Here is a 15,085-nt window from a genome sequence, read left to right on the forward strand (position 1 = left end):
GACCAACACAGCCATGCTGGCTGACTTGGGACATATGCAGGTTGAGGAATGGTACACCGTCCCACAGCAATGCACGAGCAGGCTGGAGATTGCCATGAGGAGGAGGTGCCAAGCTGTTGCGGCTGTGTATGTTTCTTCCACAAACTACTGAGGCTCCTTTGTGCTAAATGATAGATTATTATGTTCTCAACATGTCTTGTTGCTTCAGTCTTTGATCATGGAAGTCAACGGCAAAGAAGAGCTGTTTGGCATCTCCATACTCAACTCTGCTGCTCATCGCACAAATACATGTTACTTTCAAATGTGCCAGGGAAATAGTTGCTTTTGATTAAAAGCCAAGATTTAAAAAAAACTTACAAGGAAAAAAAAAATCTGTGTTGTTGTGTGTCGTTCACTGACAGGACATTCAATTGATGAATGAACGTATAAACGGTTACGTCATTATCAAAAGTATTTGTCATTTTCTATTCAAGTACCTATTTTACTGTTAGCGAGGCAGTAAGAAGCTCTTGGGCAGTAGTTGGAAGTAAAAGAAGACTGAAGCTATAAAAAGGATTGCCTAAAGGAATAGTGCAAGGCCATTTTAATGACTTTAAAGTGTCAGACGAGTCTGGAAAGTCTTGGAGGTTAGAATTTTATTTCAGCAAATCTAGCAACTAAATTAAACAGTGTGGAGATATTTGCGGGGTCTTGGGATTTATTTATTTATTCCGAATGTGTTCACTCCTCCATCACAAAAAAACAAACATTTGAAATACTGATTCTTTTTAAATGATACTCTGATGTTTTCTCTGTAGGAGAGAGAAATGAAGGCACAACACAAGCAATTGTCCTAATAACAGAGCAGACTGCGACTGTGTCTACACTGTGTAAGCAGCACTTACTGACAAAACAACCAGGATCTCATTTAATAACCACAGGTGTACCTGATCCATCGCATTAAACATTCCATCTTATAATTTGCCTGCTCCCTTATCTGCTACGGGTGACTAAAGAACAAAAACAATGCTAATACCAACTGACAATTTTGGAGGCATACATCACAGGATGTGTTTATGGTCTGAGACTGTATCTCCGGCTCCAATTAAGCATGCCAGAATGAGTTGCAGTGCGGACCACAGCAGCCCAGCGCAGAGTTATGGATGAGCAGCCACTCTAGCAATGCCTGACCCTGAGTGCTAATTAGATATGACATTAAAATAACATGAGCCAAAACCAGCCTTGTACGGATATTAAAATGACTTTCGTCTGTGAATCTTCCAATGTAACAAACAAGAATGGACTAATTGGGATTATTAAGGTTGTTTTTTTTTTTTTTTGCTTTTGCACATATTGTAACATGATGAACCACTGAACAGAGCAGATCCTTTTATTCCCCTTGACTGTCATTGTGGCAGAGGGCCCAAAGATAGATTGAATATTTACTTACAGATATCCTCCTTACAATCCCAGTCGCAGGTATTTTAATATAATGTTTAGTTTTCTCTAAAAACTGCTCGTTCTACCTTTTTCTCATTATCACTTCCAACAGACTAAATTTTCATGCAGAGATGTAAATTTGATCCCATTTGTAACGGTATGCAGTTAAAGGCTAGTGCAACGGATGGGCTTTAAAAAACACAACCCAACTCTCTTCAGAAAGCAGCATTCAAAATCTTATTTTAATTTGTATATTTACTCCATAAACATTATTACAAAACTCAGCAAGTTACCAATATTACATTATCACCATACAGGCTTGATCACAAATATTTAAAACCTTTGCAACAATTACAACAAAACAAAAAAACAAAATAATACTCAAATAATTTACATGAAAATCTATAAAACAGCAAATTGTTCACAAATTATATTTTTTTTCCAAGTTTTCATATTTTTTCTTTGCTTATTTGTGTTTTGCACAGTAACACAACACTCTCACAACAAGATCATGGTCTTATTACAAAACTCCCAACAAAATGTAAATATTTCTAGTTTTTCTGTTGATACTTTCATATTTTGGTTTTTAAAACCAGAAACTTGTCATTGTATATCCTTTCCACTGCCCATAGAGGCGCATAAAAGGTTACTCACACACACAAATACTTCACAGCACTTTCTAAGAAAAATATACACTTACAAAATATGTTACAAATTGGCACACAAAAAATATACAAGATTTTGTAGTGTCAAGAGTTCATTAAGATTCCTTCTGGTAACAACTCTAGACAGTATATATAAAGCTCGGTAATCTTTTAATGAAAAGAGCAAAAGTAATTCCAATCAGTGTCAAAGAATCATGAAGTGAATACATCAAACATAACGTCATAATATACATTCATAAAGAGGGTTAGGTACCTAATCTATTTTGCATTTCTTTTTTGTTTTTTGTTAACTCTGGGTAAAGAAAAAAAAAGTTTAAAAAAAAAAACCCCAAAAGAAACAAAATGAAACCAAAAAAAAAAAAAACAATTGTCAGCTTTCTTAGCACCATTAACATGAGGCAGCTCAACAGTGGCACATTTTTAGAAAAACAAAAACAAAACAAAAAAACAAACAAACAAAGAAAATAATCTATGAACTCAGAGAAGTACATTCAATTTGACAATAGGCAGAAATGAGAGAAGGCAGACTAAATGGGCCTGCAGCCCATGTGAAGCTTCCCATCAGCAGCTTGTCTTGGTCCTAACCCTGATACACTGGAGAAAAAGAAACCAAAAGGATTATGGCAGAGAGGAGAGAAAAGAAAATAAGACACAGAAAGATTGATTACAATTTCCTGCCATATGCAGGCAATCAATTATTATAACTTGTGCGTCAGAATTGCCATATCCAGTGTGACAAGGCCTGTTTTTTTTAATCAATCAATCAATCAATCAGTGGATTTCTCGCACATCTCCATGCAGCCTCATTTAATTACTGCCGGGTTAGAAAAAAAACAACATCATGTCATTATTCAAAGAACAGAGAACACATAGAGCTTGTTTGAGTTCATATTTGTAAACGATGCTATTGTCCGTCTTGATTGGCTCTGCATTTCTCTTAAAATTCATTCAGAGTATAAAACCCACAGATTTCAAAACTGATTCAACGTGATTGTAGGGTCCTTTATAGGGTGGATTTCAGAGCTGTGAGGTAGTGAATGAGCCCAAAGTAATTAATAGCAATGGCCTGTGGATACACTGGATTAGATAGTAGTAATACATGTATTTTCCTTGTAGTTTGTGCCCTTATTTGGCGTCGACTCTCTGGTCACAATATTTTTCTGCCAAAATATTGAGCCATCAAAACCAAGATGACCTTTAAAGATGCATAAATGGAAATGCATTGATAAGACAAAAAAAAAAAGGAACAAAATAATCCAAGACTGATCACATCAGTGGTGCAACGTATAAAAAAGTATGGCAGTGTTGAGAAAGAAATTGCATGAAAATGTCAAGAAACGTTACTGTTTAAATTACCATTACCAGGTAAGACAGAAGTAAAAACTTCCCATGTGGAGAGAAATGCAAAGACATGCTTCCTTCATTTACAAGATTACTGATTCAACTTGTATTGAAAACTGCTTTCACATTCACATTGAACCTATTTGCAAAAATGTCCACTCACGACTGGCGCGTGCATCAGAACTCTCTATGAAATAAACGACCTTAAATTTCCAGTACAAATAGCTATTCAGTGAGGCACAGCCTCAAATGACAGATAATTCCCTTGCTTACCCTCAGACATCTGCACTACACTCTTCTTGGTCCAGAGAAAGCTCGTTTGAACATATCTTTTTTTTTTTTTTTTTTCTTTTGCCATCTCCTTCCTCTACTGTAGCCTTCAGAGCAGATCTCCTCTTTGCCTCTCTTTTGTTGCTTCTCAGTGCCAGGCGATGTTGAGGTAAATTGAATTTGGCAAACAAAGTAGGGGAAACGAGGAGAATTCAGAGTCTTTCTGATTTGGTTTAGTGAGTGGTGGTGTACCACTGCCAGCTGTTGGTGCCTTTCATCAGAGAAGAGAAAAAAGTCTCAAATAAAGAATTCCTGTAGTTGCAAGTCTCTGTAAGGAGTCTCCAACCCGAGCAGCCAATACCCCAATGGATAGAAAAGAGGAACAGCCAATATTCACACATATATAAGAGGTCATTTACACAGCATTGTTACTTTTGGCACATTGATTTTAAGATTATAATTATCTTCTTTTTTTTTTTTTTTTGCAAATATTGCATGTCCCTGTACAACAACATTGACAAAAATACTCTGAGGGTGGAGCTTTTATGAATTTGCAAGGCGTAAAAATGTAAATTTAGATCACCAGTTCCTCTACACTCCAGAAGAAAAACAAATGCTTGATCAAAGGAAATGGAAAGTCATTCCAACTTTGAAGGGGGAGGGAAAGACAAGGTCTGATATGTCATCAATACAAAATGGTCCCATCTTGTGGTTTTAAGATGTCTTGGGCTTAAGTAGGGCTCATTAAATGTAGGTTTCCCTCTTGAAATGAGCCAGGCAGTGTATGAAGGACAGCAACAACAGGACATCCATAGTCTGCATACAAAAACAGATGAGGAGGGGAGGTGCGTAGATGTCACTCAATGCATTTGTGTATATAGCTACATCTTCAGGGGGGAAAAGGAAAAAAAGATATAATTCAGGGTAGCTTGTTTAGCTGAGAAAATACAAAAACAAAGTTCCTCAAAAAGGCGACAGAACTGTTTTCAAGGCTTGTTCTCTTTTTTTTTCTTTTTTTTTTCAGACAAAAATAAAACAGAAACGACTATAAGAAGAACAAACAAAGCAGAAACAACAAAAGCAAGAAAAATGCAGCCATGGTCGTTTCAAATCTCAATCAAGCTTGACACAATCACTCAATAGGTAGTTTGCAAAGTACAAGAAGTTTTTCATGCAGATATTAATTTCCTCTTCAGGGGGTTAAAAGGAAGTGGAGGGGGGGCGGGGGCGGGGGGTCAGGGGAAACGTAGTACTCATGCAGCTCTGGCATAGCGTCAGTGTAGGTATGTTTGGGAGGGAGGGCTGAGCAGGTAGTGAGGGGAAAGTGACAGGGGGAGGGGTACGACAGCAGCTGATAACAAAATATTACCTCAGTTTCTCAAAAGAGGTCATCAGTGCTATGTCCTTATTTGGGTCTCTCTCAGCTCGCTTTCCCTTCAGTGTCTCAATCCGAGGGAACTTTGCACTGGTCTTGTGGCGGTACAGCTTTTTGTGTGCAGGCCCAGGATTAATAAAGTTGGGTTTATCAAACATGTTGCAGCCCAGAGCTAGTTGGGGGAATAAGGGATGGGAGGGGTTGAATTTGGCCTGGTTTTTTCCTCCCTTTCCCCCTGCCTTTCTGCCTCTCCCGGCCCCAGTTAACGTGGATCCTTTTTTCTTCAGGTCAGCTTCTGTTCCCGCCAAGATTTTCAGGGTCTTTAAGTTGAGGCTATTGGCCTCGGAGGGCATGCAGGCCTCAGACATGGGGTTCCACAGTGGCTCAATGGAGGCCATCATGAACCTTTGGACCTCAGCCATGCCAGAGACAATGTTGGACAGAATATTGGAGGGCTCCTCGAATTCTCTCTGGTCATCCCCCACCAGGCTGTTACTCTCTGACCAGCCGGAGCCAGCCCACTCCCCGGTGCTGCTACTGTCAGTCAGGCCTGTGGCACAACCACCTTCCTGATTCTTGGCGGCCTTCCCCTCTAACATGGCCTTTATCTTTTTGGTGGAACGTGAGTTCTGTTTGGGGGTCTTGACCTTTTCTGACTTTGGAGCTCTTGGGGCACGTACTTTCTTCGGGCTCTGTCCTGCAGCTGCCTGTTTGCAATTCCCTTTCCTCTTTGACTTTATGCTCTTAGCACCACCCAACAGCTCACCCGTCTGCTCATCAAACTCGGAAACTCCCAGCTCCTTTTTATCTAAACCCAGGACATCCTGACTGTTGAAGTTGTGCCGTGGAAACTGGCTGTCTTCCACTGGATATGCATTTGTTGTGTGCTCCTGCTGCTGTATAACGTCACAGTTCCACTTTACCTCCCTATTGCAGTCCATGCTCATATCATTGGCATCCTGATATTCTCCAACATTCCCTGTCATCTTCATCTCTCGCCCCACAACCTGAGGGGACAGGTTGGGGGTCTCCGGAGGGGAAAGTTCTGACAGTGATGAGTGTCTAAACTTGTCAGGAGTGAAGTTCGAGATATCCAGCAGGTCTGAGGACTCCCTGAGAGGGGTGAGGGCATCCACACTCTGCTGAATCACCACTTTAGGGCTGCAATGAGCTAAGAAACTGTCTCGGCCCTCCTCCTCACCCTCTCGCTCACAAGATTTGAGGCTAAGGGAGCTGTAATTGCTGGAGGAGGCTGACAGGGAGCCCACTGAGTCATAGCTGATGAGCCTGCCATTGTCTGTGCACAGGGACCCTCTCTGGTATTGCACCTGGCCCTCCACGCAGGCAGACTGACACACTTGCAGATCTGCCCCGGGCTGCAGCCCAGCCTCAGCCAGGTAGCTCTTCTCATAAAGCAGCCTGTCAGCCTCGGGGCTCAGCTGGCTGTAGTTAGACACTGGCATGTTGTCACTCAGGGGCACGGCAGCTGGGAAGCTGTTGGGTAAGATGGGAGTCTCGGGGGTCTCGGGGCCGAAACTCTGACTGTGACTTGCGCAGAGCTGTGGGTGCCACAACTGGGGGAAGCTGGGGCAGTTCTGGGGAGACTGTTGGAGCTCAGACTCAGAGGGGGGAGAGAGGACGCAGCTTTGAGCAAGCTGCAGAGAAGAAAACTGTTTCTCCTCCAGGGACAACCCCAGAGAGTACTGCTGCCGAGAAGACTGCTGGGGGAAATAAGAGATAGTTGCTCCACCAGAGGAGTCAGTGGCATCTAACAGGGTCTGCAGGTAGCCCCCCGGGATGACAGGGACACCCGTGTCTACCTCTGAGGAGGAGGGAGCTTTGTCAGGGGAGCAGGTGGATGAAACAAAGGGGAATTTCTCTTCAGATGCGCGAGTGGTGGTGGTTCTGTCAGAGAAATGGGGTTTGACTGTAGTTGAGCTGCTGCCTGCCTGTTCTAACCCAGCAGTAGGGTCCTCAATCTGTGCTGCAGTGACACAGGCATCCGTTTCATTTGTCACGCTCCTCCCCTCCTCTCCTTCTGCCTCTTTCATTTTCTTGCTCCTCAGCCTGGCTTCGCTTTTGAATTTCCTTATCCTGACTGTTTTATTCCCTCCCAATCTCCTCCCCTCCCTCTCCTCCCTCTCCTGTGTGCGGCTCTTGGCTGTGACCGTGTGCGTGATGGAGTTTGTGTCTAATGTGACTGGGAGACCTGGGGCTGCTATTATTCCTCCTACCGTGGGGGTGGCTTCCTCTTTAGTGACACCTCCCTGGCCCTGATCAGAGAGAGGAGAGCCCTGTGCTGTTGCTGATTGCTCCACAGTGTGAATCCTCTGAACCTTAAGCCTGTTTGCAATCTTGTATTTCCTTTTGGGATGACTAGAATTGAAAGGGCGATGATGGCGTCCGTTTAGATGAAAACCGCGTTGTTGTTTATCTCTGGCAGCCAGCTTAAGCTGTTCCTGTCTCTCTCTTTGCTTCTCCTGCCAGAAATCCTTCAGAGGAGCCAGTGTCTCATATTTGCTTACTGTGTCGGCATTTAAGCTCACAGTTGCATCCACAGGGTCCAGCTTTCCCAGTTTCACTGACATGAGCCTCTCTCCTTTAAACCTGTTGATTATGATGTACTTGATGACCACGGGAGGCTCTTTGCGGCAAGATTTCCGCCGCTTTTTGGGGCACCAGTCCACATCCTCTTCTTCTTTCTGACCAATGGGAGCCTTCTCTTTTTTCTCAGCGTTCTTCTCACTCTCAAGCGAGTCAACATCGTACAGGTAATCATCGCTGTATCGAACTTTTCTCTTGGAGCGCAAACCATAGTTGAGAGGGTTGGAGGGGCTGAGAAATCTCTTCGAGTGGGCCTTTTTAAACTTGCCCTCCTGCAGCGTGTCTGAGGAGGAGCCAGTGCAGGAGCTGTCGTCGCTAAATTCCCCAGACTCCTCTGTAGAATTGAAGTCCATTAAGTAGTTGATTTTGGGAGTGGACATGGGTGAGCCTTGTGAGCCATCAAGTGGGCTCCGACCACTACAGTCCCCTGTTTTTCCTTCTTGTACTGTTTCCAGAATAAGCTCGTCAGCTTTGGGCTGAAGCTCCTCACCGCTCCTCCTCAAAACTGTCACTCCATCCTCTTTCTTGGCACAGTTGGCCAGGACACTGGGAAAAAAGTTAAACTGCGTCTCCTCTTGGAGCACATTTGTCTTTTCCCTCATATTGTCCTGGAAAGACTCATAACGAATCTTCAGTGAACAGACATCGCTGCTTAATGTTGAATCGTCATCTTCATCATCAAAGAGATTATCAACATCCTCCTCAGAGAAAAGATTGACCGATAGTTCATTCTTTGAACACAAGTCCAGCAGCTCCATCTTACTCTCGCTAATGAAAGATTCAAAGTATCCCCAGTCCTGCCCAGCATTAGCTAACAGAACCTCTTCCCCACTAACTTTGTCCAGTAACAGTCCTTCATACAAGTTCTTAGCTGTTGAATCCTCCTCCGGGTCCTCACAGTCCTCCGTTGTTTTATTGTCATCCACTCTCTTGCCCTCACTCGGGGCTTTTGGCAGAGGAAAGTTAAGCAGCTGGTCAGAGAGGAGCTGCTCTCCGTAGTGACTCACTGTCTCTCCGGCATGGCTCAGGCACTGGATGCTGATGTTGTTGATGTCTGAGAAGTCTTCCCGGCTCACATCACCTATCCTCACACTTAGTGCAGTCTCTGTGTCAGGGTTGGCGTTGGGGTCATGGGGTGGGTTCTGGATGGAATTAGGGTCTGTAGCATCACGGGTTTCAATGAAACAGCCAAGGCAGGTGCGGGTAGGCTGGAGAAGACACTCCTCCGTCAGGGCAGACACTGTGTCGGGCTCCATCATTGTAGATGACAGAGGGAGGGCGACGGGCAATGGAAGGGATGTTTTCTGAGGCTCTGCTGTGGTGCCCCAGGAGTTTATAGCTGTGGTAGGAAGTGATGTAGGACTGGGAATGGGAGCATGGTGAAGGTGGGGAACTACAGGGGTGTCATCGGATGGTGGGCAGGGGGCCACTGTGATGCCTCCAGAGGGACTGGGGCTAAGAGGCAATTGGAGAGTTGGTGATGTAGGAGTCGTCCTCTGGTGCGTTGGGCTGGCCTGCTGGGAAATCTGTGCAGCAGGAGGAGGTGAAGATGGTGGGAGGGCAGCATTGACGAGCCCGCACAGACTCAGATCATTCTGCTCACATACCCCTGCAAGAAAAGAAAGGAAAAAAAATTAGCTGTTTGAACTGTAAGTCTGAAGTTAAATTACATTGTTTTAGCTTGGTAGCTCTCTGACTTTCCTCTCAGCTGCTTAAATGCAATTACTGTCAATTAACCCCCCAGAGCTTGAAATGTCATTTTGTGGTGCCAGCCTAAACATTAATAATTCAGTTTTGGAACTAGATTTAATAAGGTGGGCATGAACAACGTCATATTGGACAACTTCTTAACCATTAACGTTTGATGCTTAAATGTAAAAATTGGAAGTAGGCACAAGGTGACACAGTCATTAAAAAAATACACCAAACTCTCTGAAGACTAAGCATGGATTCAGAATAGGAAGTGATAAAGAGCTGCTAGAAGTGCAACTAATTCATTTAACAGCACAAAAGAATTGCCTTCTAGACCTATAAGAAACACTTAAAAGATGTTGGTGATCAAGGAAATAAACAACATTCTGATAAATAATAGTGACTAAAACACTTAGAAAAAGGCCAACTTTACTGAAACATCTGCCATCCAAAATGTTATTGCTACTAAAATATGAAAAAAAAATAAAATCCATCCATGAATCACTTTGTTTCTGGATATATCAAAATACCAACACAGTGTAGAACGGTGTTATATGTTTTTCTTTCACAGCGCAAAAGCAACATAAGAGATCAAATTACTGCAGTCTTGTTCGTTTACCATCTGCCCTTTTAAATTTTCTTTGCAAATGCAGATCAAACTTTGCTTTTCAGCATCAAGATACCATGGAAAGCCATAGACTGATAGCAACAATAACTGTAATGACTAAAATGAAAGTAGGTTTTGGTAATTTTCTACAGGTCAGTTGTGACAATGTCTTAATCAGTTGAAGACATCCATTTGATGAGTAACAATCAAAACTCACAGAAGCGAGCGTGTAGCAGCAGGCAGATAGCTTTGTTTGCTCTGCATAATTAGATGACAGCAGCGGAGGCAGGTACGTACACATGGGACACGACAGGCCCATATGCTGGAGACTGTATAACCAATATCATCTACACCTGCCTCCCTCTACAATAACAAGCTGTTGCCTCACACATATTCCTCAAAATGATGCCAGAAAAAAAAGAAAGAAAGAAAAACATAGCACAGCGATTAATGTGTTTGCAGAGGTTAACTAGCAACATCTCCCATTTTAGAATGGATGCACCTAATCATTATTGAGGTAGTGATAAATGCTTGAGGGGAAGAGTGCTTTACAAACAATATTCCTCCTGATTGTACTGGTGTTGAGTAAATCTGAGTATGGCTGTGATTTAAGAGTGATTTAATGAGGTAATGAAATTTCTGAGAGCTGGTCTCTGTGGGTCTGTGGCCTGCAGAAGCATTGGAGCAACCACAACACCTACTATAATCAACTGTGCTACTGTCATTCTTAATGAAGAAAACCTCAGGAGAAATATGCATCTTCCCTCATTCTTTTGGAGTCAGAAAACTGTAACAGCAGCGCCTTGTCAGAGACTGCAGATTCATCACAGCAAGGCGTTCGCCATCAGTTCCTTTCAATCTGTGAGCCAAAATGACCTCAGAGCAAAAGCATGTGACTGACACATGTTCTCTGTGGAGAGTCAGAAAAGATATCCTTTTCTACATTTAATATTCAATTTCAGGCACAGCGGATGGCCCTCATTGTATGGAGGAGGGGACCTGAATGAAAAATAGCTTTCAAGACATTGGCCCAGTCCAAAAGTAATTTTCAAGCACCCATTTTGAGGCTAATATACTGTAAAGAAATGATTAGTTATCTCTTTTAATTGAGGCAACCAAATAAAGTAACAACGAATATGGAGAAATTAGCTTCCTTTATCCCCATGTGCTCACATGAAACCTAAGCTGCCATCTAATTTTGCCAAAAGATTGTTCAAAATTGCTGAAAACATTAAACTCATATTGAGAAATGAGTTTCCTCGGGGTTTATAATGGATTAACAATCTACCCCATCCAATGTGTGTGAATTGTATTTCCTGAGCGTCCTCGTGTGCATGCGATCAAGTGTATGTGTGTGTGTGTGCAAGGGAGAGTGATAGAGTGTGAGTATTGGCTTGGGGGTATAGTGTTATCGAGAGGCCATCTGTCTCCAGCTGGACCATTAGCTCTTCAGCTGTTCAGAATGTGCCACAGATCAGTCAGTCAGACAGGTATATATACACGCGCGCACACACACACACACACACACACACACACACACACACACACACACACACACACACACACACACACACACACACACACACACACACACACAATCGCAGTGATGACTGGAGCTGACAAATCGAGTTTGACATTAGAGGTCAAAGGGGGATCAGCAGCCTCATATTCAGTGATACAGCACAGCATAATGTTACGACTGCATCTGAGCTGGCAAATGTAAACAAGATAAACATCCAAAATGCTCCCCATTGCCAGAATTCAATATCGAGCTTACAGAAAGACTAACTCATATACTACAGTAACATAAAAGAAAATATCTTTATACACGGTGAGCTCATCTTAACAGTTGTAGTTTCGCGATGGTGTTATCAGGAGAAGTGCCTTGAATAGAAACCGGGGCTGGATGTGACACAGCTCAGGCAATCTGGCATGAACATTCACCACTGAGCATATGGAAGGACCCCGGCTGCTGGCAGGTGGTGGTGATCTTCTGATCCCTCACCCTGCCAAGCCCAGCCATGCTAGACAGCCCGACCACCGCCAAACTAGACCAGACCAGACTAGACCAGTTAGCACTCCCAGCTCAGTCGCCTCTGCTATTCCAGCCATAACGTTCAGGGCTTTGTTCACCTGAGGTAAGCCCGGGCTGCTCGGTGCCAGGCGGCTCTGCGGGGAAACAAGCGCATGCTGAGGGACATGGTCATAGACATGGGGGGAGAGATGAGTTGGCGCCTGTGGTCCTATCTATTAGTGTGTCAGATGCCACACATGCACACGCGCACACACACACACACACACACGCATGCCTTTTTCCTTCTTTAAGGTCCACTTGCAGTCACATTTAAAACCAGAGAAATATTAGAATCATTTTATAATGAAGGCAGTCTGTCTCTGATTTGAACAAGAATTGAATTACTATCTCCTATTCCGTTGGGCCATGGGAATAGAATTGCTTAAATATCACTACATGAACTACAATGCAAATGAAAACAGCTGACATGACTTTTTTCTTCCTCCATTAAATGGCTTTTTGAAATCATTTATTTTTCCACCCCTCCCTTTTTAGCCATTCTCCAGCCCTGTTCAGCTCGCTATCTCCTTCCAATTCCAACTTCCTGCTCCTTATCCCCGTTATAAGGAGGCTTTTACATTGGTAAAATGCAGAGCTAGCCGTTCTGCAGCTCAGCCACCCGGGGCGTTCGCTCATCCAGCTGGTAGGCCAGCCACGGAAATCGCTTGCTCCATCCTCACTATATGACATTTTGTGAATGGTGGTGGGGAGGATCAATCCAGCCCATACAGGATGTTCATAATAAGTGGTGAGTAACTGCAGTATGATTCATGGACGTCCTCCTCAAAGCTGCCCTATTCCTGCTCAATGGAGCCGTTTTCATCCTTTGCTGTCATTCTGTCTCTCTCTCTATCTCTCTCTCTCTCTCTCTCTCTTCCTCTCAGTGCCTCTCTGAAGGAACAGGCACTGGGGATAATCTGTGTGATTCTCACAGCAGGGACCGGTCAGTCCCAACTGAGCCTGACCAAAGCTGAAACACTAAGATAAACCCCATCTACAGAGCAGCGGTGCTTGGTTGAGGTAAGCTATAGGGGGCAGTAGGTGGTGGCTGAATGAATCTTGGAAAATGCACGACATCAGTGGAGTTGATAGTCCAGTAAAAGGAACAGACTGTACTGCAGATATACTTGGACTCATTTGAATTACGTTTGATATCAAGAGCTTACATCACACGGATGTGAATACAATGCACAGAGATTTCACAGACAGCTTGCGGCTAAAACTCAAAATGAATACCTAACTATAAACAAATAATCTACAAAAGCCATCCCCTGCAAATAGACCTCTTTTGTCTATGCTAATGAGCCCGAGTATTAGTGAGATAATTGATGGCTGCACCCTCTTTTACATTTGTACCTTTTTATGGGTGAAGATAGATGGTATGATTCTGGTCGGTGGAAGCATCAGTGGAGAGGATGAACAATAGCTTAAAACGCTTCATTTAACATTTTCTTTCCACTTTTCATTTAAAAAAAAAGAAAGGGTGTACCCACCCCCCCACCATATCTTTTCAAAGAGCTTTAAAACTGGTTAAAAAGCTAATTCAAGCACCCAAGTCCAATAGTATGTGCTAATACTAATTGACTTTTCAAAGTTTTTAAAGTGTTGTGAGGGAAACTGTGGTTATTAAGGTTTCACTTATTCTAACTAATGCTTGAATATTTTTTTTTGTTAACAGAAATTAGGGAAGAAATTTGTTCTCTTTAGTTCCTAATACCAACTTTCTCTATCTAATATTATAAATGTCTGACAAGTCATGTATAAAATTTGGGTAAAATGGTAATATTTAACGTGAACAAATGACGACGAAGAGCCATTACCTGTGTCCTCCAATACATCTGCATTTTCTGGTTCTGAAGTCTTCACAATCAATGTGAGACTGCTGTCTGTTAGCACATCCATCAATACGGCTCGACGTTGCACCACCTACGCATCATTTCGACTGTCCCACCTGTTGAAAATGAAACAGAAAGAAATAGAAGACGACATGAGCACAGGAGGGAATCATTACAGGGTGACTGCCATGTGCCTCACCCAGAATAACACAGAGGGCAGAGCATTAGATTTCATTACAACAAAGTGTGACCCTAAACACAGGCAAACACAAAGTTGCAGTAATTGAAGAAAAAGCTCCAAACGTGACAGAGACATCAAAGAGCCCCTCGGGGCACCAAACAATCACTCATTTCTTCTCCGTATCACAGATTCATGCCGAAGATTAATTTAAACTTTGCCAACCAAGAGAGTACACACGGCACCCACAGCTGAGATCACTATGGCAACTGTATGTCATACTATCCTATTTTAAGCTTCATTTAACATTTATAGCGGAGTTGTTAACCTATGCGAACCTTACATAGGCGTCTTTGAGTATATTTGTTTATTGTAATTAGCTGACTCCCTCCCTCCTGTGTGCTTCAGAGGCAAGAAAAACCCACCCAGCTCAAAGAGGAGAGATTAAAGAGATGCGACTGAGGCGTTGACAGCAAACTGTGAACACTGACAATACTTTTTATTGTAGCAAGTGATGGTGAAAGTGAGGGTAGGGGAAGATTGAGTGTGTGTATACACGGGTTACAGTGGATACAACATAATGTGGGGCAAGATGAGAGGTTGAAGTTTGTCAGCCTCTTGAAATCGAGTCCTGCGACACAAAAAGGAAAATGCGTATTACTCGGTTGTGACCGTGCAGAAATAACCGGGATATGAGAGACTCTGGTCCAGTCGATGATGTTATGGTTATCTGTCTGTTTATTTGGTTGTGTCTTTCTCCTCCTGCAGTTCTTCTCTGGAGAAGAGGTGCTGCAGGATGACAAATGAGCCAAGGGAGGGGGATCTAATAACATGATCTCCTTGTGGTGTGAAAGGGGTGGCTGTGAGATTAAGACAGACGGCAGGCAATAAGACAAAGGTAGAGTGCCACTGACTACAACAAACTGCCATCTCTTTCATCCTATTTCTTCTAAATGTCATTAGCTGCTCACTGACCTGAGTGGGAGAGCTACCTGAAGGGAACCCCTGCTTCAGCTTGCAGTTGC

The 15,085-nt window shown here is 43.2% G+C and overlaps 1 protein-coding gene across 1 annotated transcript; it reads right to left on the bottom strand.

Moving 5' to 3' along the window:
* Positions 1–5,060: 5,060 nt before the first annotated feature.
* Positions 5,061–13,949, bottom strand: nexmifb (neurite extension and migration factor b; the record flags this gene model as incomplete). Its single annotated transcript, XM_080502821.1, has 2 exons — positions 5,061–9,283; positions 13,868–13,949. 2 exons carry the CDS (start codon positions 13,947–13,949, stop codon positions 5,061–5,063), a joined length of 4,305 nt encoding a protein of 1,434 aa, XP_080358947.1.
* Positions 13,950–15,085: the final 1,136 nt, after the last annotated feature.

This window comes from Blennius ocellaris (genome assembly GCF_963422515.1).
Source record: "Blennius ocellaris genome assembly, chromosome: 9".
NCBI lineage: Eukaryota > Metazoa > Chordata > Actinopteri > Blenniiformes > Blenniidae > Blennius > Blennius ocellaris.